Below are 22,484 nucleotides of genomic sequence, written 5' to 3' on the forward strand. Positions count from 1 at the left end.
TCCGAGTCATGACTCCTCCGTGCCCTGGCCCCGCCCACGGCGCTCTCCATACTTGGTCTGCTGTGTGACCCCTCGTCCTTCCTGCCCTTCCTGTGGTGGCTCATCCTTGACCGTCATGCTCACGAGACACTGTCTTCCCCCCTCTGACGCCACAGTGCCCTGGTTTCTGACCCACTTAATCAAAAGCCCCGCTCTGTGACCTGGCTGGCTCCTGCTCTTTACCAACCACCGAATGTGGGCGTTTCCAAGATCTTTAGCTTTCTTTTTCTGCTGCCTCCACCAGAGGCTGGGAACTGGCCAGCCCAGGGTCCTATAAGGAAAGGAAGCTGGTGCCGCCAGGGGGGACCCAGCCTCCAGCCTGAAGCCTCTCTGGCCCTGGGTGTCACGCTTACGTGGCTGGCCTGTTCTCTGAGGCCTTTCTGCTTTGCGTTCCTGCCCTGTGCCCTCTCCCTGAGAAGCAGGTCTGTCCCCACAGCCTCAACCAAGATCTCTGAGCAGGGGACTCAAATTCTGATGCTACGCCCCCTGGCTTCATCCTGCATATTAGACCTAAATGTTCCACCACCTGTAACTGCCTCCATGCAGATGTTCTGAGCACCTTACACTCGGTGGAAAGGCACCCTCTCTGCTTCCCTCTCCGCAGTCCTGACCCAGGCCCGGCCCTACACGCACATCTTCAACTCCCTCTCGCCAGCCTCTCACTCCAGTTTCTACGTCTGTGCCAGAGACTTGGCCTGTCCTCTGCCGATCAGGTCAACTTCCGGAAAAAAGCTTCGCTGTCCTCTTTCCCAATGACCCCTCGGCACGGGATCATCTACATATCGTCTTGTGCTGAAGATTCAATGTCCCCCCAAACTCATTCAGGCTTACTGTTGGGGGTGGGAAATCCTATTATGGTAAATTGAGAGGTGGGGCCTTGAAGAGGGGATTAGATTATGAGGACCATGCCCTAGTGAAAGGATTAATCCATTGATGTCTAATGGTGGTCATGGGCGTGGTTCTGAGGGTTTTAAAAGGACAGCACGTGAGAAGCTCTCTCTGCTCTACCATCTCACAATGTGACACCCTGCATCACTGAAGTCACCACCAAGGAAGACCCTCACCAGATGTGCTCCCTGGACTGTGGACTTCCTAGCCTCAGAAACTGTAAGCAATAAATATTGTTTCTTTACAAATTACCCAGTTCCAGGTACTTTGTTATAAGCAACAGAAACAGACTAGTACAACTTGTCTGTCAAGCCTTACTCTTTCAAACATTCATTTATTGCTCGACCAAGTTCTTCTCTCCTAATACATATCTGGACTCTGCTTATCCTATACAACAAGTGAATAATTCACAGTTGTCCTTAACACATATACAGGGATATGACTGTATGTGTAAATTTTAAGTATGAGAATATCTGTTGACTTCTTACCAATGTTACAAATTGATGCAGACATGTTTAATGTTTGTGGGTACAATTTGATGACACTGTGGTTTTCGTTTCATTCTAAGCACCAGCTCCAAGTTTTGCACATTTTAATATTTCTTACTCCAGACACACTGCAGGAGCTCAGAAGCAGCTGATGACCCACATATGTTATCAGCCAAAAGTCATAAAGCATTCTAAGGCCCCTGGTCTTCACTACAGTACCTGGCTGGATGACGTCTTGTCCGTCACCTCCAATGGGCCTTTTCACGCCTGTATCACAGTCTGGGAAGACACAATGGAAGAGTGAGGCAACTTTGGCACAACTGGAAGTCACTAACCTATTTGTGGGCGAGCATGCGTGTGGGCATGTGCATGTGTGGTGTGTGTGGCTGGCGGTGGGAGGCTGAGGCGTGGGCGGGGAATCACGAGGCCCATTTCTGGACTTCTTGAAAAGCCTCTATAACCTCAGCCCTAGAGGGAGAGGCCCCACATTCCACCTGCACAGAGCTGGCAGGTGGCAGCCGGCAGGCCCCACGGTTGGGTCATCATTTGCACGTGCTGAGAACAGAGGAAGCAGCGTGACACCCACATCTGCCTGCGCGGGGAGGTTCATGCTTTGGCAAAGACTGTAGAAGATGCTGAAGCTCTGAACAGTGTGTCGTGAGTTTGAGAGATAAACGGAGTCTCCATACCTATCTGTCCTGGGGTGCCTGGGGTGCCAGGAGGACCGGGAAAGCCTGGTGGTCCAGGTAGTCCAGCATCTCCAGGGAAACCACGTTCCCCTTTTGGGCCTGGTAAGCCCAGTCCTGGGGGGCCCATTTCTCCTGGAAGGCCCCTGGTTCCAGGTGCTCCCGGGTAACCTGAGTCCCCTGTAGGGCCTTTGATGCCATCACCCTGTGTGAAAATGTGGTTTATCTCTTAAAATATATACAAATATCAAAGACAGCCATTACTTCCCAGCTTCCTTTCCCATTTCCTGGAATTCTGTGCTGTGGACTCAGAACAGAAAGACAACAGACATTAATAGGAAAATGCAGTCATGGTCCAGCCAAGTCACCAGAATCGGTGGCGCATCATGTGACAGTTCAAGTACCACAGAAGACAGAGGCACACGTACTGATGTGCTTGGGTGTTTATGTTTCTCTCCAGCCCCCAGCTCCCTGGCATCAAACAGGAGCCCTCGCAGAAAGCATTCTGAACCAGAGCAGCAGAGGCACAGGCCTGGCTCAACGGCAGCAGGGACATGGCACTTTTGCTGTTGTGAGTTAGAGCTGTGTCGCATCTGCTATTCACAGGACAACAGGCTGTTGAAGGAAAGGAGGCTGATTGGGACAGGAAGGAAACAGCAGTGGGTGCATTCAAGGCGGGAGAGATGACCACGACAGCGGCAGACAGGAGAGGAGCTGGAGGTGCGCGGTGGGGCCCGGCCGGGTGAGGACAGCAGCGGTGGTGGGGCAGGGAGCCAGGGGGATGGCATGCTTAGCGGGTCTGGTTGACAGCACTGCCAAACAGCCATGGAAGTAAGTCCTCGCCCATCCGCCAAAGCCAGGGACGAAGCTGGGGTATTCTGACGACAATTAGGAGCTGCTTACAAGAAATCAAACACTTCTCTGCACTGAGATCGGCACCAAGGCATACGGGAGGATCACTGGGTCGAGCTCTCTTTGTGCTTGTAGGACCCGGGTTAAATCACACAACCTCCCAGGCTTTAGCTTCTTTAATAGCGGGTGGGTGATAATCACAGCACTTTCCAGTCACAGAGATCGCTCAGTGGATGACAACCACGGGAAAGTGTGCCAGTGAGTTTCTGGGTGTCTATGTTCTTAGCTTGGAGGTACCAGCCAGCGGGGAAGGGCGCGGGCTCTGAAAAAAGCTGCCCACTGGGAACCAGAAGCAGTGGTTTGAGAGCTGGCTCTCAACCTGCTCTGGGAACAGAAGAGCAGCCCTTGGCCACCAGCAGCTGGTAGGGGACTGTCAGCCAGTCCTCAGTGTTGCTGGGACAGCCAGGATGAGTGTTCTCCTACTGAACGCCAGCAACTTCCCAAACACCAGCGCCAGAGAAGGCCACTGTCACCGTGATGAGTCAGGCCCACACCCACACCCTCACACGCACAGCACACGCATGCCACGCCGAACAGGCAAAAACACTGTTCAAATCACAGACACCATCAGTCGTCCTCCTGGAGAACACGAGTGGTGGCTCTTTCTCTACCACTATAGCCCTGACTCAGTTTCCCCCTCTTGCCTTCCAGATAAGATTTATTCAGATACCCAATCATAGAATTATAGGTGCTATCTAGCCCAAGAAAGCTGCACTTAAAATGTCACTGTGTTGTCATAGACATGACCCACAGTAAGGAAAGAGAAGACCCGGTTGAATGAGGCAGATACGCTGGCAAACCAAATTTAGGGGTGAAGTCCTGAAGCAGAGGAAGAGTGTTAGGTTGAACTGTTCCCCTGAAACGGTGTTGAAGTCCTAGCCCCCAGCACCTGTGAATGTGGCTGTACTTGGAATTAGGGTCTTTGAGGATGAGGTATTTCGGGTGAGCCCTATTCCAATATGACTGATCTCCCCGTAAAAAGGGGGAGATTTGGACAGAGACAGATGCGCACCGAGGAAAGGCCACGTGAGGACGAGGGAACACCCAAGGCCACAGAAGCCGGGAGAGAGGCTGGGGCAGACCCTCCCTCGTGGCTCACAAGGAGCCAGCCCCCGCGCCAACCCTGATGTCAGACCTGAGCCTCAGAGCCATGAGAGAGCACGCCTGTCAAACAGGCCGCCCAGGTTGTCGTGCTTGTTACTGCGACAGAAATTAACACAAAGAGTTTAGGGAGGTCCAGGCTTGACAACCTCAGGAAAGAAAACGGAATCTAGAACAAAAAAGAAGTGAGAAGCAGCACTGCAGAGTCAGGAGCAAGAAACGCGCTGGACTGCCTGTGGGAAAGGCGTGACCGGCAGGGGACGTCAGCAGGGAACCAGGCGGCAGAAGCCGGTCATGTCCGCAGGTTTAGCCGCTGCTGCACTGCTCTGCCTCCACCCAGCCTTCCTCGGAAACCAGACTGCGGTCCCTGCAGGTTCTCAGACATCCTCTCATCCAATGCTGGCTGTGTTTGTTGCAAAAATGAAATTGTACATTTTGCAATTTATCCTGGAAAAATGGGGCTTTACCACCCATTTTAGAATATTCTATTTTGGGGGGAGGGTCTCATTCTATGTTACAGCATGGGTAGTGTTTATTTACACTTTGACTTTTTATTTTTGGGGGGCGGCAGGTACAGAGATTGAACCCTGGGCCTTGGTGGCATCAGCGCCACGCTCTAACCAAAGAAGCTAACTGGTCGGCCTCTAGTCTTTGACTTTTAAATGCTCACTCTGGGCTTGGCTTCTAACTTAACTCACTGTTTCCTAGAAAATATGATCTCTGCTCATGAGAAATAGAATGATCCTGTCCTGTGCATTGGGCTGGTTTCGTGCCAGCACTGAGACACTTGCTTCTCAGGTGTTTAAAGAGCGTGAATGATCAAGATGAGAGTCTGAGCTGCCCCTAGTTCATGGATACTCACAGGAGGACCTGGAAGGCCAGGGAATCCATCGAGACCGGTGCGCCCTGGGATACCATCTTCTCCTTTAATCCCGGGCACGCCTGGGACACCTGGTTGTCCCCTCTCACCTGGGAAAGGATTTGTATGTGAATCTACTCATCCAGTGCACCCACAGAAGGGTTCATCTGCCCAGAACTGCTTGGGCAAAAAGAACTGACCTTTGGTCGTAACTGTTCTAGAATCTCCCTTCGCTCCTTTGGGCCCAGGAGGTCCCACGACACCAGGGGCTCCCTGTGGAAACAAACAAAAAGTTTTCCTCCCTCCTCCAGACTGTTGAAGACATCTGAGAAGACAATGATTTTCCAGCTTATATGACTTGTGGGTAATCACCTGTCATCCAGCCCAGCTCCGTCCAAAAGAACTTCCTGCGATACTGGAGATGCTCTGGGCTGTCAATACCTTCAGGATGGGACTGTGGACAGTGGGCCCGAGGAACTGAATTTTAAATTTTCTTTGATGGTAAATAATTAAAATGCAATGGATGTAGCCACAAGTAGCTGGGCAGTAAAATCCCAGAACCTCCCTACTCAAGGTGCAATCTATGTAGCTCCCCTGGGAGCTGGTCAGAGCTGCAGATGCTCAGGCCCCACTGGGGCAGCTGAACCGAAACCTACATTTCAACCAAGTCTCCAGGAAGTCACAGCCTCGGTAACTTTTAAGAAGCACTGAGCTAAAACAAGGTGACTTACTCTAAACTACAATCATTTAGAATCCAAGCAGGTAATCAGCCTCCAAGTACAAAGGGCAAAAATTTGTGATCATTTAATACGGAGAACTATAACTGGTATTTAGTCAACAGTTTGTTTTCCAAATTGAGGTTAAGGTTGGGAGAAAACACATACTTTAGAGGTAAGCTTACTGCAGGGACACTCAAATTTTAGGCTGTAAAATTTGGTTTAGCTCTTCCAGTGAGCAGAAATGAGCAGGTTAGTGGTTCAGGACTGTATTTTAGTTATGTGCGATGTGCTAGTTTTTGGCATATCTTGGTTGATGCTGTTTGCAAGAATATGGGAGATTTTAGTGTTGGCTTTAATTAAATGGAATATTACAAGTGATTGTAAGGTCCTTTTGTTAGAAAATTCCACAGATATGTGATTTATTGACTTAGTTCTTTGCAGAAAAGGGCGCCATTCTTTCAGTGTCCAGGAGAGTGCCTCACTCACAGACGGAGCTCAGTAAGTGTGCGCTGGGAGAACTGAAGGATAGACGAGTTACTGACTAAACCCTGTACTTCAGGTCTTTGCCAGGCTCCATCAGTAAAAATATTTAAAAAACTAACAAAAAAACACCCCAAATCGTTGTCCCAAGCATTTCTGTTGCCAGACACTTAAACGTACAACTAAGTGCATGAAAAAAGAAACAATCAGAGGTGTTTGAGCAGTTCTGTGGGTGTGTGTGTGATAGTCTGGGCAGTTTTTGCTCTTCGAAGACTTTAGACATTTCAGGGGCACAAAATGGAATCCATTTCGCTGATGTGTACAGGGAATCCATGGGGATTTCATATGTTCATATGAAGTACATTCATGATGCACTTGGCCGTCTCACTTTTTATTGGGTTAGGGAAGCCTTCATAAAATGCTAACTCGGTTTTTACTAAACTCAAAGAGGCAATCACTCAATATGTAATGTGCTTTATATTCAAAACGCTAGAGGTTTTTTTTGAGACAATTTATTTCCACAAAATTCACTGTTTTAAAGCATAAAGTTCAGTGATTTTTGGATGTTCACAAAGTTGTGCAACCATCACTATTGGCTAATTCCAGAACATCTTCATCACATCAAAAGAAACTGCAGGCTCATTAAGCAATCATTGCCCCCTCCAAATCTGTGGCAACCACCCGTCTACTTCCTGTCTCCAGATTTGCCTGTTCTGGACATTTCATGTAAATGTCTGTCTTATTATTCCTCTCTGTAGATGTACCGCATTTTGTCTATCCATCCATCAGTTTCCATTTTTTGGCTATTATGAATAATGTGGCTCTGAGCACTGGTGTACCTGTACTTGTGTGGACATGTATTCAGTTCCCTTGGGTATATACCCAAGAGTGGAATTTCTGGGTCACGTAGTAACTCCATAGTTAACTTTTTGAGGAACTGCTTAGTGGCTGCACCATTTCACAGCTCCAGCAAAAGTTTTTAAAGTTCATCTTGGAGTACGTGGCTTTTTTGAATGGTATATCCATACACTGCTGGTTTAAAGCTGTGTTAATTTAACAAATGAAAGCCAGGAATGTGACACCTGGGATCAGCCTTGGGGCGTATTATCAGCTCCGCGATGATAGAACTGGCCACCAGGAGGCAACGTGCTCTCACCTTGAACCCTGGGAAGCCAGGGATGCCGTGCGGGCCGGGATCTCCTTGGTCCCCGTTCTTCCCAGGCTCTCCGTTGACACCTGGAAACCCCTTGGGCCCTGGCAGTCCTGGAAGACCCCTGATGAACTGATCGCCTTCTGCACATTTGCAGTCCCCAGCGTCACCTGCAGTGAGGGGAGAGAGGGCTTGTTCATGCAGCATCTGTTAAGCATCTTCTCAGCATTGCAGGGGAGAGAAGTACCAGGCGGGTGAGGGGCCAGGCCCAGGAGAAGGTAGCACTGGTTAGGCGGTGTGTTTGGTGCTTTACATCCATTATCTATCCTGGTGGGGGCGATTGCACCCATTTCTCAGATGAAAAAAGTGAGGCTAAGAGTAAGTTACTTCAGTGTTCTGTCATGGTCTCCGTGGGGTCAGAATTCCACTCTGATGTTTAGTAAAGATACTTAAACACTGGGACATTTACAGAGGCCTGGGCAGAGCTGAGGGACTACCAAGGGTGTCGAGGAGTCCAGTCCCAGAGCTGCAGGATGGCCATGGGTGACAGGGGAGACATGCCCGACTTCTCTCCTGTCCTGCCACAGTTGGACCCAGGAGCCAGGCAGCGGGGGCACCAGGCTGACAGGGAGGTTGGCTGTCCCAGGGCCTACAAGGTGCAGTGGGACAAGGTGCACAGCTTGCTAATGCGAATTCACACCTGACACGCATCAGAAATGTCTGGGTGTAGTTAGGTGCCAGGATGTGCTGCCTACATTCGGGGCTGGGGAGCTGGCACAGCGCCTCACAGGGCAGGTGCCACCTGGGCGGCCCCTCCCTGGGAGGATGGCCTGGAGCGTGGGGCTGCACCTCCAAGGGGCAGGGTGGGGGTAGTGCCAGGACGGCTCTTTCCAGTTTCACCTCCCCAGCCATGGCAGCGAGACCCAGGCAGGTCCTGTCACTCCCTGGGCCTCAGCAGGATCATGTGGGCGATGACCATCTGAACACGGAGCTCCTGACAAACACCTGTCACACTGTCCTGCAGCTGAGCCTCCCAGAGGAATCATTTGAATTCAGTCTAGGAAGTAGCTGCTCACCCTCTCTAGCCTTTAGCCAGGGCTGGCTCTGCACTGCTTGAGACCTAGTGACGAGGACGGCAGAGGACGGGGAAGGGGAGCCTGCTGGTGCTCAGAAAGCATAGTGGACCCCGTGCACTTTACAGTTAATGTCATGCCCTGGAGAAAGGAGGCCAGTGCAGACACGGAGGGTTGTTTCTGTGGTCCAGCCAGAGAATGGGAGTGGACCTGAGCTTCTGCAGGGTGAGGACTAGACCCAGGCTGCCTCCGCCTCCCTCCCCGTCCTCACCTTTCCATCCTTTCTGTCCTCGAGCCCCGGGGAAGCCAGAAGGCCCAGGGAAGCCCGCCGCTCCGTCTGCCCCTTTAAGGCCGAACAGGAATCCTAGAGAGAAAGCGCAGGGACAGGAGCGTTAGCACACCTCGGAGAGACCCAGTGTGGCAGGGCTTCCAACCACGCCTGCCGTTAGATCCAGCCCCGTTCCAAACGCCTCTAAGAAGAAACAGACTGCTTCAAGGCCACAGGCTTCAGGGCTGGAAAGACATGTGAGAGTCTGAGAATTCAGTTTTTTACTGAAGTACAGAGATAAAAATCATTCCTTCTGAGAAACATTGAGTCCAAAGAAAGGTTTTGACTTTTTGACCATGTAACGTGGATTCCAAGACTACCACACACTTCTGGTTCCCCCAAAAGACCTCCCCTGAAAGAAAGTGAAGATGCCCTTAGTTGCCCGTTCTGCGCTTTTCTCTGGAATGGCTGCACACGTGTGCACACCAGGGCCCATTCACAGGCATGCTCTGCCGTCCTCAATCCTCTGTGCGAGTGCGTCCGCACACATCCACACGTGGATTCAGTGTAACTGACGCACAGCACTTGTGACCAGTCTGGATCCAGCGTGGTCACCCTCACTGAACAGACCTGGCCTCCCCCTCCCCTGCTCATCCTCTCCCCCCACCATCAAGGATCAGGGAACTCCAAAGGTCCTGCCACCCTCTGCAGGGGCGTCTGGGGAGGGTATAGGAAACTCTCTAACCCCCCAGAGTCGTTGGCGTCGCATTCTTGAAGAGTGCCATCTGGTGGCAGAAACAGGGCTGTGCGTTTCCAGGAGGCGGCAGCCGCCGCTGGAGTGGGGTCCGTGCAGGTCCCCGACTGTCCTCCTCGCCGTTAAATCCAGGAGCGGGCTGATGAAAAGCCTCCAGACACATTAAGACGCATGTCACCATAAACACGTGGGAGAAGGAGGGGATGAGGGCAGGCAGAAAGCGGGAAGGGGAGAAACCCCAGGTTTTAACGACTTGCTGTCTGCTTGGAAAAACGGCTCCAGAATTAGAATGTCAGAGAGCTTCTAGGTGAGCAGCGACACTGATGGAAAGGTGGCAGCGGACCTTGTCCTGTGCAGTTTGGTCTCTCTTCATGCGTCATATGCCATGATCTCACGTGCTGGGAGCTGCGGGGACAGTGGGAAACAAAACCCACAGACCCTCCAGGAGCTTCCAGCGCAGACGTGGAGACACACGCTGAGCACACGCTGGCCGGCCACCAGCATCGACTGTCCAATGCGGCCAGTGCTGGGAGGACAGGGAGCACTCAGGGAGGCCAGGGGAGCAGCCCACTTAAAAGAGGCTGGGGGTGCCAGGAAAGCCCTTCCAGAGGAGAGACCTAAATGAAGACCCAAAGAATGAAAGGCAGCCAGACAACAGGGAGAGGGGATGCTGCAGACAGAGGAGGGACCAGTGACTGCAGAGGGAAAGGCCGAGGGCTCAGGCCCAGCCACAGGTTTGGCTCTGCCCCAAGGGCAGCAGGGGCTGCTGCAGGCTGCGGGGGGCCCGGAGCACGGAGCAGAGCAGGGTGTGTCCTGCAGGACCAGCGTGGAGGATGTGGCAGCCCGGCACCCTGAGCGGCTCTGGGCCTCTGGCTGGACTCCTGGGTATATGGAGGTGGCGAGGCCCCCAAGAGGGGCGGATTGGCCGAGGGGTGGGCAGTGGGGACAGGGGTGACCCAGAGTTCAGTTCTGGATGTACAGATTGCGGTGCTTGTGAACCATACGGTGATGACTGCTTTGAGCTAACAGTGTACATGTCTGTAGTCAGACCACAGAACTGGGCTAAGGACAGAATCAGGGAGGGGCCGGCATGTCAACTGTATTTAAATTCATGTGAATGGGCGAGTCTACCTGGGGAGAGAGGATAGAGAGAAGGGGTGAGCCTGAACCTCAGGAACTGCACCGTCTACTCTGGGTACAGGAGGAAGGAAGAGGAAGGGGCCGCAGAGGAGCCTCACAGAGAGTGGCAGGAGAGATGGGGGCACGGGTGCTGTGGGGGGCACTGCCGGACTGCTGGGAGGCTGTTGCTGCTGCAGACAGAAATGTGTCCCTGGCATGTGACTCCCCGGGGTCGCTGCAGACCAAGCCAACAGCTGCTCAGCACAGTGGTGGCCTTTGTGGGCTCTCCCAGTATTTCACGAGGTGTGGTGTCACAGATAGAGTTCCTTGACTGTGCATACTTCGGGGATGTCAACATTTTACATTTGACACACATCATTAAGGAGCTTACTGGTGTTCCTTAGGGTATCAGATACTTTGCAAATTCAGTCAAAAAGCACAGAGGGGTCATCTTAAGGTGACATCCTTCTCTGTTCCGTGTTGTTTTCCTTTAATCTGCTATTAATTTCAAACACGTCTTGTAGAATAGCGGTGCAGCTTCTTGATGCTCTCAAGGTTCCATGAAGAGGCAGTGGCCATGACAAGGCAGCAGCTCTTTGCTTGTTCTAGAGCAGAATAGAACTTCCCCAGTGCTCCACTTGGTTCACTGGAGGTAGGAGTGTGCAAAATACTTCACCCAGAAGGACCACTGACTTCATGGTTTGGGTTTACTGGAACTGTAAAAGACTGAAAATTCTGGTTCTCATCAGTAGCAACACATTTAACGGTATGGAATGCAGTTAACAAGAAAAGAATCCAACAATTTCACTCCAGGGGAGAAGTCAAAGGTCTCCATAGGAATCAAGGTCATTGATATTAAATTAGGACTATACACAAACATTTTTAAAAGGCCATCATAGTTGGCTACTTTTTGTAGCAAGGGTGCTCTAAAAAGAGGTGATTTGGAAACAATGTAACAATGTCTCTCACGGGGTAAGATATATTTACAGAACTTAAGTTGTATGCTTTAAAGATTTTTAGATGATAAAATTTATCTGATACCATTCCAACTATTTTATGAATTCCCTCACCAGTCTACAATACACACCGGAAATAAGTTAATTTGTTTGCAGTTGACTATGTTAGTAAATCACAGACGTACTAAGCAAGATTCATAAAGCAAGATGGTATGTGCTTGTGTCTTTATCAAGATGGAATTTAATTACAGGGATGATGGCAAATTTAGCTTTCAGTCACTTCTTTAAGGAGGAATATTTTATGCTTTTATTTTTAACATATCATGTTCTGTTCCAAAAAAGGAAAATTCAACAGATACCACTTATTTAGGAAATATAATGCTCATAGGAACTTAGCTATTATCACAGATGTCACAGTAATAAATATCACTTCCAGGATAATAAAAAAAAAAAATATATTAAAGATAACTCTGCTCGGGCCGGCCTGTGGCTCACTCAGGAGAGTGTGGTGCTGATAACACCAAGGCCACGGGTTCGGATCCCATGTAGGGATGGCCGGTTAGCTCACTGGCTGAGCGTGGTGCTGACAACACCAAGTCAAGGGTTAAGATCCCCTTACTGGTCATCTTTAAAAAAAAAAAAAAAAAAAGATAACTCTGCTCAAACTATTTGTCAAATTCATGATCCAGGGAATTATCTGCACCTAAAAATTTTCAAAAGAATGTGGGAATCTGTGGTTTTTCTAGTTGAAGGATAATTGGGAAAGTAGGACCATATTAAGTTAAAAATTTACCATAGAATACAGAATAGAAACAGAGAAGTGACTACTGATTCTTTTAATAGAAGAAATATGTAGAGAGATGTTTCTAATACCTTCAAGAATTTTCCTTGCACAGATGGCAAACAGAAGTAGTCTTCCAAAAGCAATTAAAACCCAGACCTTTGAATCTGACCTTTTACTGATACCAAACACTACCCACCAGCAGATACGATATTCTTCCTCCCTGAAGATAGGAAGCTATAAAAGATTACTGGGGGTGATCTCAGGGAATTTAAAGTAAGCTATTTTGATAAGAGGCTGCCAAATTTTGGTCAATGTCACAGAGTATGACCTCATATTATTTTCCAATGACTCCTTTGTTCACTCTCTTGAGTGGATGAGATGTTCTCATTAGGAGTTTTACAGCGTCTGAAGCATAATTCATTAAATGCTGAAGCTGGAAAGAATGACCTGCTCTGAAAGAAAGCTCTAGGCTGCAGCTTGCCTCCCTGGACAGAGCTGCTCTGCTAAAAGGTGAGCCAGGGCAGCATCGCACCTGGCAAGACCACCTGTGCTGACTCCGTGAAGCCCTGTAGGGCAGCCGGCGGCTCTACACCCCCACATGTGTCTAGTTTATGGATTTTTGTGGTCTTTTGCCTTGGCCATGGCCAATGGCTGCTGCTTCTTTCTGCAGACAGTGCAGCCATCTCTTATCAAATGTTACCACCTGTTCAGTTGTAGCTTTGGCTCTGCATTGGCTCAGAGGCAGATTATCAAGTCTGCTCAAAATTGTTCACAAAACAAAGGTGGGAGGCTGCAAGTCAGGTGTGAGGTCCCCACCCTAGAAGCAGGTGCATGGAACTGATCACACAGACTCCGGCTCAGCTCTGTCTTGCATCCATTTGCACACTGCTTGTTCCAGATGTTTTGCTGAAGGACTGATGTGGCTGAAGCCAGCGCAGCCAAACCTCACGGTGCAGTGTCTGGGGGTTGTTGATACTCAATGCACCAACGATGATTCAGCTTCCATTCCCAGCTCCTTCTGTGTGAACCCCAGAGATGACCCACCACAGCCAAATCCTCCTGAATCCACCACACCCTACTCCACCGGCCTACTGGATTAGTTCACAGAAGTATTTAGTGGAAAGACCCAAATGAAAACCCAGCTGGGGCCAGGCTTCATCTGAACACTGGGACACACTCTCCCTTCAGGTTTCCCTCCACTCACCATCTGGCCCAGGTGGGCCGGCAGGCCCGGGGGTTCCTTGGAACCCTGGCTTTCCGTCAGCTCCAGGCAGGCCAGGGATGCGTGCAGGGATGCCCGGGTCTCCTATGAAGCCTTTGGGTCCCATCTCACCGGGGAAGCCTCTCTTCTCACCTGAAACCCAACAGCATCCAGCAGCAGCATCAGTCTCCTGATAACTAATGGCTACGTTTGCACTCAGGTCCGCAGGACACCCCCAGGATGGGTGGGCTTCACAGTCCAGTCAATCACTTAAGGGCTAGATGCCACTGGCATGTTCAGCTTTGAAAAAGCACCTCTCCCTGCCCCACAGAATGGCCTGATGGCTGTGCCAACACTGGGTGACAGCATCTGAGGGTCCCAGCTCTTCCCCACCAACTGAGGGAACGTGCTAGTTACACCTCAGGGGCATAATCTAACCTAGTTGGAAGGTCAGTGTCACATGTGCATGTTTTGTGAAGACGTTCGAAACACGCATGCAAGAGCCAGCAGAGCTTGCTAAGACTCGTCTCCAGAAAACGTAACACAGCAGCAAAGGGCCATGTGGTCGGTAAAGGCTCAGTTGTTCATATTAAGACCTGAGTGCAGGTGGATTTTGAGACTATGAAATGACATTACCTTCATCTCCGATGGATACGCCAGGGGGGCCTTGAGGGCCGGGGTCTCCTGGCTCACCCTGGCTTCCTGGCTCCCCAAGGGCCCCTGGGAATCCTGGGTCACCTCTGGCACCTGGAACCGAGAGAAACCCCACCGTAAGAACACGACAGTTGTCCAGGATGGCAGCAGGTGTCTGCTTTTCCATCGAACACATACTTACTGAATATCCTGTACATCATGTGAAGCATGCTGGGGAGTTAAAATGCTTAATATATAGGGTGGTCTTTGTTTTCAAGGAGCTTGTTCACAAGGAAATATGGGTGATACAAGATTCCTATGAGTATAAAACAATACAGAGGCACAGAGCACCAGAAACATACATAGAACTTTCAAAGGAAGGGAGGATTCTTTGGGGGAAAATCTGATATTTAGGGGCCATAGAGAATAGAAATAAGTAGAAGTAGAGAACGTATTTGAGCCCGTATTGTGTGCTGGAGTCTCCGGGTTAAATACTCCATGTGCATCTGGTCACTAAGGCCCTGTGGTGCAGACAGCACTGCAGCCCCACGTTTATAAGTGAGTGAAGGCGTCCAGGGGACAGCAGCCAGACTGAGAGCACAGTGACGGGGGCTCTGGGCAGGATCGGGCTGCAGTGCCGGGGTGCAGGGGAACAGGATCAGTGGAGAGTCAGGCTGAATAGGTGGCCAAGTCCAAAGCAGGAATAAAGACATGACATGATTAGAAATCCAGCCGTGGAGGCCTGGAGGCGAGGAAGGCCTCTCTTCTCCGGCCCCTTCTCCCCGCCTCTGCCCTGAGAGGTGTCATCGCTGCTTGCTGGATGCACAGCCCATGCCATCGCCTTATAGACCTTCATCCCTAAAAACACAGGAGCAAGGTGGCATCACTGTGTTCCTTTGCTGTGTGAATAGCAATGCTGTACTCTGTAACACATTTTTCTGGAATTCAGTTGGAAAAGATGAGAGAAAAGAGAAGAAAATATGATGTTTTATCATATAGGTATTATTAAGTTTTAGGCAAGCCATCACTGTCACCTTTTTTTTTTTTTTGGTGGCTGGCCTCTTGCCATCTTTAAGTTTTTAATCCCAAAAGAATGTCCTTAAAGTGAGGAGAGGATTTGCTGGGCACCATACTTGAGCTGTGCGGGCAAGGGGCTGACAGTGGGACCCCCTGTGCACCTCCTGCGTGGGGCAGGGCTCCTTCCTCTGTGACCAGGAGGCCAGGTCTGAGTCCTGCTCTTCCACTCATGACATACTGGCCTTGGGCAAGATGCTCAACTTCCCTGTGCCTCGATTTCTCCCTCAGTAAAATGGGGCTAATACTCATTTTCCCCTCACAGGGTCATTAGGAGGCATAAATAAATTGACAAGTGCAACTAGAACTTAGAATGTTGCCTGGAACACAGCAAGCACCATATACATGTTAGCCACTGTCATGGCTAAAGAAAAAGGGAGGAGAAAAATGTAAAACCACAGACCTTCCGTTTGTTTCGAGGAATAGCAAGATTACTTTCACGTTTAGTCACCTTGGGATCATTTCTTTTAGTACAATCCCCCTTTTGCATTTTGATGAGCTCCTGCAAAGCAGCCTCGTAAGAAACACGGTTATTTTCCTCTTTTCCCTGAGGGAATCTGCTCAAGAGTGGACCTTTGACTGCAAGAAGCCCTGGAATGCAGCTCAGTGAACATTCCAGCTCACCAATAAAGCAGGAATGTTGTCAAGCAGCAAAGGGCAGCATTTCTAAATCTGCATGTGGGAAGAAAGTGAATTTAAAAACCTTCCATCTTCCCAGGGTGGTTTCCAGGAATACAGTGGTTGAGAAGGGAGAACTGAATGGATTCTGGGCTCTCAGTCCGTGACGTTTTTGAAAAATGCAAAAGAGACATCACCAACATTAATTTAAAAATTATGTCCCCGAGGCCTCAAAGACAGTATTTCCATTTTATCAAAGTCACTAATGGTAAGTCCCTCTAGCCAGCCTCCCGTTCCTTCTCCGTGGGGTTCAGGTTTGTCAGACACGAAGCCCTGGCTTTACCGTGAGGTGTTGTGGTCTGACGTCAACCCAGAGAGAAAACCCTGGGGGCCACCAGGCTTTGTCCTGTACCCTGTTCTGTGCTGTATTTTCATCAGTGTTGGATGAAAACATGCGGAGTCGTTATAAATTGACAGGTGGTCTCACCCACGCAGGAAAGTGAACACCTGACACCTGGACATGGATGACGGGTGGGGTGAGCCCAGTGATTTGCTGGGTTCCAGAAACACTTGTTAACGCGCCTTTGTTTTCAACAACTCTCACCAGAGAGCAGAACCGCAGCTACTAGAGGCTGGAAGGGGGACGGGGAGGAGAGAGTGAGAGGCTGGTGAATGGACACAAAACAGCCAGACAGGAAAAATAAGTTCTCTGGATGCACAGTCAAGACAGGCACCTATAATCAACAGTAATTTACTGCATGTTCCTATTATCAAAAGACTAGAAGAGAGGAGGTCCAATGTCCACATCACAAAGAAATGACTAAGTTTTGCAAGGATGAGCATGCTAATTACTCTGATTTGATCATCACACATTGTATACATATATTGAAATATAACTCTGTGCCCCACAAATGTGTGCCATCAATTCATTTAAATAATAAAAAGCTCTCACCCTTTAGCATGCCTGTCTGATGTACATGTTTCAGTCTGTCAGTCATGCAGGCAGATATTTACTGAGTACCTGCTACTCTCTGCTGCTCTACTAGGCGCTGAGGACACAGTAGTGAACCACACAGGCCAGAATCCCTGCCCTTGTGGAGCCTCCTATAACATGGATAATTCATCTGTCAACATATATACGTATGATTATTATGAGGGTGTGCTCAAAACATTCTTCTTAATCTGGAAGGATGCACATTCAAAACGGTTCAGAAGCCGGTGTTTTAATCGCAGGATTAGGATCATATTTCCATATGATCTTGCCAATCTGGGGTCTGAGCTAAAATAACAAGAGGGGCATTAGCTGCAACATGCACGAAGTCCTTTGTTTACACTCTGAGGTCAACCGTGTTGGTGCAGAGGGTCTTCCAGGGCAGTGGTTCATGTGCGAACATCTGGGGATTCAGTTGCCTCGACGTTTAAAAGGATGTGACTGTTACAGATGATGGATTGTGATCAATTCCAGGCTTCAGACTGGAAAGCTTAAGCATCTTGGTGCGTTTGGAGAAGAAACCCAAAGGTGGTGGGGACAGCTGCTGTTGGCTTTCTTTAGTGACATTCATCATGGCAAAGACAGAACCTGTACTTGTTATGTAGAAATGAAAGAACTCCCTAATGTGGGTCTCACCAAGGCAGCGAGAGCCTCTTGGCAGAGGCGAGATGATGCGATACGTTTTAAACCCTGAGGGAAGTCGTGTAGGAGACTGAGATTCTCCAATGCTTATGTTCTAAACGTCTTTTTTTGTTTTGTTTTGTTTTGCTTAGGAAATCTATTTTGAAAGTTCATGACTCTGTGTCTGTAACAGAAGAAGATGTATATCTGGCTGTTAATCGCGCAGGGGTAATTACACACAAACCTTTTGCAAGGGCAGGATGAGGGGAGTAGGCAGGTAGTCCTGGGGGTCCAGGGTCCCCTGTTTCTCCCTAGAGAAAGAAAAGAGAAAAACAGAAGAATGAGAGGATAGCCCTTTGGAGTTTCTGACAGTATGCACACTTCCAAAACATAGAGCTGAATGTGAATTAGCAGAGCAGCTCTTTGACCAGTCAACCCACAGGCTGTGCCCGGGGGCAACATCTCCACAGCACTGAGGTGTTAAGTCCAGGCCTCCCAGCCACCAGCCTGAAGGGCCAGAGAGGACAAAGCAGGCAGGCCCAAGTCTCATTTTGAAACCCTCGCTAAGCACCAGAAATGGCCACTATGCTGCTGCTGCTGACAGCTGACCCACCCAGGACAGGGGAACTGGGAGACAATGTAACACCATCCGTACTGTAAGACAGAATTCCACGGGCTGCCTTGACACTTTCTAGCCTTGCAGGTCCCCAAAGTCCTCACCACGAGATCCCCTGTCCTCACCAGATACACCCCCTGCTCACCCCGCTAGGTTCCCAATCAGCTCGACCAGCCGCATCCCACCTGACGCTCACCCTGCCAGCCCACGGAATTATCCAAACAAGCCAATCGCACACCCTCTGGGACTATGCTCCCACCGGCACACTCCACCCCTGAGTGGTGACCCTGTGTGGCCCAGCGAGGGCCAGGCTGGGAGAACGCGTGACATAGGCTTATCTGCCCAGCACTGGGCGCCCCCTTCTCCAATGGGCTGGCAGGACACCAAGAGCAGGGACAAGCAGCTGGCTCACCTTGGGTCCTCTGGGCCCATCGGGGCCTTGGTAACCATCTGGGCCTCGGCTTCCCTGCAAGAAAGATGTCACTTTTAATTTTTAGTTCCAATATATAGCTTAAAAAAGAGACCACACCACTATTACTATATCTAATACAATGGACAATTATTCATTAAAATCACTTACTACCCAGTCTGTGTTCAATTTCCCCTGATCTTGGTCTAAAGAATGTGTTTTAAAATTTATGTGCTTGCATCAGGAGCCAAAGTCCAAATTATACATATGGCTGCTGGTCTCCTAATTTTCTCTTAGTTCATAATAGTTTCTTCCTTCTATTTTTTGGTGTGATTTTGCTGTTGTGGTTGTGAAAGAAACTGGGTCATTCATGCTGCAAATATGCCATGTGGTGGGCTGGCTGGCGTCACACCCTGCGGGGCTGTAGCACGTGCCCCTCCATCCTGTCTCCTCTAAATTGCTCGTTAGAGCTGGAGGCCTCGATAGACTCGGCTTGTCTTTTCAGCTGGAACTGGCCGTGGGGTGCTGTCTCTCCTCTTGAGTAAGCTGAGGAGGCCCCAGTGCTGGGTGGCCCCACTTTAGTGATTTTATGATTGATCAGATCAGTGTGGTCAGATGTTGACAGCCTGTTCTGTCTTAAGAACCTTCTCCCATAATGGGTTTTGAAAAATTTTGTTTACACCAAACAGAAGCATTGAAGCCTCTTAATTTCGAATTTTTTCTCTTTGTTTAAAAGAAAATCTCTCACGTTTTTTGTTTTCTAATCCCCCTGAACACTTAAGGAAAGAGAAAATGTACCCTTATGACTTACATCATGAGGTGTCTGGACAGACAGCAAGACTTTCTGAAGATCTAGAAGTTTACCCACCCTTGTTAGAGAATATGGGTGGTACAGCCCCCCAAATTCAGAATGCCAGATGCCAATGGTACTAAAAAATGTACATTACATGATTATCGTGCAGGATATTTTGAAATCCAGGAGCATGTATGCTGAAAGTCATGTTTAGAAAGGACTGAGATTGGCTTAATTTTGTGTTTTTCGTGGTGGCTCTGCGGTTGAGAGCGTGGCTTTCTCCACACTAGGTGGAGCTGAGGATTTGAAACTGGAGGCACATTTCTCTATTAAAAGTCACCTCCTCTTTAGAGGCCATCTCACAAGATGAGCTAGGAATCCCCAAAGAGCTTGCCCTTGACTGAGGGGAAGGAGCTCGTGGCAACCAGGCATTTGGTTGGAGCTACGTCCAGAGCCAACAAGACGGTGCAGCTCAAATGATGCCCTGGGACCTGTCAAATCTACACCTAAATCTGTGCCACCCACGCATCCCTCAGTCATGCTGTGACATAACCAACAGACAAAAACAAGCACCCCAGGTGCCCAGTGGTCACCACCGCTGTTGAGTAAGCCAAAACAGCACCGACACCCTCGAAGTGCGTCGGGACAGTTTGGAACTAACTGGATATTACATAAAACCAACTGCAGAAAGGGGAAAAATTAAACACACTCAGGATTCCTCTTAGGCGACTGGTAGCAGGAACACCAGTAACCAAAACCACAATCTCAAAGTCTCCCTGTGAGTTCTCAGCGGCAGATGAAGTGACGGGGGGAGGGTTGAGTATTACGTATAAATTAGCAGAGTCAGGAGAAAAATCCACATGCAGGATTCATCTGAGACTACTGGCAGCTGGAACCCCAACTGTCAAACAATCTAAGCCTTTTCCTTTGTGTTTGTCAGGGCAGGGGTGGCTGAAGCCAGGTAGTGCTGTGTTCAAGGGGGAATTATCCCTGTGCTGCCCAAGAGATGCTGGTGACCACCCCTGGGAAGGGTCCAGCCGGGGTGCCACGGAGCTCCTGGAGACCCCACTGTGAGGCCAGGCCCTCTACTCCTGCTAAGAAGTGTATCAGGGAACCCACCATTAGGAGAAACTGAGGTCAGGAAAGGGACGTCCAGGTAAATTCTGTTTTAGAGAGAGTAATTACACAGTGCTTTGAAAGCACACATTCCTCTCTCCTTGCCATTACCCCGAATGTAGGAACATGTCACTAATTTGAATTCAACAAGGTCATATATATGATTTATAGGAAGTTCTGATTATAGAATGTTAGAAGTCATCAATTTTATGTTTTCAGTGACAGAAATAACCCAAACTAGGCTAAGGAAAATCATTGCGTGTAAGTCGTCAGTGGCTAGCTGTAGCAAACAGATGAAAAGAAATTATGATTAGACTCTTTCAGGGAAACGTATACTTCTAAGGCACTTAAAAACAGTTCGCTCATCTCCCTGCTGTTCGTTTATTTATTGTATCCCTTTTCATCTCAGCGGCTGTTGTGGATTGATTGAATTGTGTCCCCCAAAGTCCATATATTAGAAGCTTAATCCCCACTGTAACTGTTGAGTGTGGGAGATCTTATTAGGGTAATTAAAAGATGGGGCCTCGAAGAGGTGATTAGATTGTAGGATTATGCTGTAGTGAACGGATTAATAATGGTGGTCAGGGGTCTGGTTCGGAGGGCTTTAAAAGGAGAGCACGTTAGCGTCTCTCTCTCTCTGCTCCACCATTTTCTGCCATCTGAAACCCCTGCATTGCTGTGAAGCCACCACCAGAGAAGACCCTCACGAGATGTGTTCCCTGGACTTTGGACTTCCCAGTCTCCAAAACCGTAAGCAATAAATCTCTTTTTCTTACAAATTTCTCAGCTCCAGGTGTTTCACTATAAGCAAAAAAATGAACCAATACAGTGGCCAAGGGAGCATTATTTAGGTTTAATATAATTCATGCACCTCATGCAAGAGGCATCTCCTCACAACACCTCTTCCAGCCTGAACATGAAATGGAAGTTAGCATATGAGCACTGAAGTCAGTAGGATTTCAGTTAAAGAACCTAGTTGGAAATCACGTGTCAGCACGTCACACTTCTCAGAGGTGACCACTCGGTATGACCACACCAACGTTCCTGAGTTTGCATCTGGTAAGAATCCAAACTGTCTGCTGCCACGACACATGTAAACTTGACACCCTGGGAGTCCTGATGGGCCTGAACAGTCCTCCTGATAAAGGGAGCCTGTCGACATGACGCCGGGGTTGACACTAGGTTCGTTACTCACAGGAGACAAGGCCTCAGTGAACACTTACACTCTAGGCTATGAAAAGCTTTTGTTCAGTTACTAAAAATATACTTCCCCTGGAAAAAGGAGGGAAAACGATCTTTATATTTTCACAAACTCTAATTTAACCAGATACACAAAACACACTTTTCCATCCTCCTTTAGAAAAGGTTAAAAAATAGAAGCAGTAGAAGTTCTATTAATCTCAGTAGAAAGGAGGGAGCCGGATCCTGTGTTCGTAGAGAGGAGGGCGAAGTCCTCCAGGATGCATTTGTCTCCTCGGTTCCTCCTGTTCCGACGAACTGTTTATGTTACTGTTCGTAGTTGCTCCTTGGAGCTGCTTTGGTTGCTGGCTCCATCTTCTACCATAAAAAGCTGGCTGGGGAGGGTGGCAAGCTGGCCGCAGCACAGAGAAAAACAGACACGACCACAGTGTCGTCTGGACAACTGAGTCATCTGTATATGTCCTGCCTATTTCCTATTTTTATAGGCAAGTAAACTGTTTCCCTTCAAGCCACTTAGCAGGAAGCGTCTGTATCTTCCCAAGTGGCTGCACCTGCAGAAAGCGAGCTGGGAGGAGTGAGCCCACAGGCCTCGTGTCTCGGCCACGGTGGGCGAGGCAGGTGGTCAGTGCTGGGCGTCCCGTTGTCTTTCATTAGCTTCTGAGTTCTAGGGGGCAGCTGTCCTTAACTGGGTCTTAAGACACTGCAATGCCTTTGTGTTAGGCATAGAAAAACTGATAATAATTATGATTTCACTAGCACGTGGTAAGCAAAGAATCTAACAGTAGCACTTTAATTACATGGGGTGGGTGGACACGGATTGCTTTTGAATGCTAAAGTCTGCTTCAGCCCTCTGTCTCTTTGCAACATTTGCTTATTTCTGTAATCCTTACACCATGATCTGGCCATTTGGCCTCGATTGGGGTGTGGCCAGGACAG

The 22,484-nt window shown here is 49.1% G+C and overlaps 1 protein-coding gene across 2 annotated transcripts in view; it reads right to left on the bottom strand.

The window, feature by feature from the left end:
• COL4A2 (collagen type IV alpha 2 chain) overlaps positions 1 to 22,484 on the bottom strand; it is a 191,096-nt gene that overhangs the window by 45,081 nt on the left and 123,531 nt on the right. For both annotated transcript variants that reach the window (XM_063102491.1, XM_063102490.1), the window contains exons 17-26: positions 18,443 to 18,496; positions 17,659 to 17,725; positions 14,114 to 14,224; positions 13,481 to 13,630; positions 8,667 to 8,759; positions 7,329 to 7,492; positions 5,174 to 5,246; positions 4,977 to 5,083; positions 2,105 to 2,306; positions 1,635 to 1,694 (exon numbers count right to left, since the gene is read on the bottom strand). In XM_063102491.1, coding sequence (XP_062958561.1) covers positions 1,635 to 1,694; positions 2,105 to 2,306; positions 4,977 to 5,083; positions 5,174 to 5,246; positions 7,329 to 7,492; positions 8,667 to 8,759; positions 13,481 to 13,630; positions 14,114 to 14,224; positions 17,659 to 17,725; positions 18,443 to 18,496 — 1,081 coding nt within the window. The remainder of the gene's footprint in view (positions 1 to 1,634; positions 1,695 to 2,104; positions 2,307 to 4,976; positions 5,084 to 5,173; positions 5,247 to 7,328; positions 7,493 to 8,666; positions 8,760 to 13,480; positions 13,631 to 14,113; positions 14,225 to 17,658; positions 17,726 to 18,442; positions 18,497 to 22,484) is intronic.

This window comes from Cynocephalus volans, chromosome 7 (assembly GCF_027409185.1).
Source record: "Cynocephalus volans isolate mCynVol1 chromosome 7, mCynVol1.pri, whole genome shotgun sequence".
Lineage (NCBI taxonomy): Eukaryota > Metazoa > Chordata > Mammalia > Dermoptera > Cynocephalidae > Cynocephalus > Cynocephalus volans.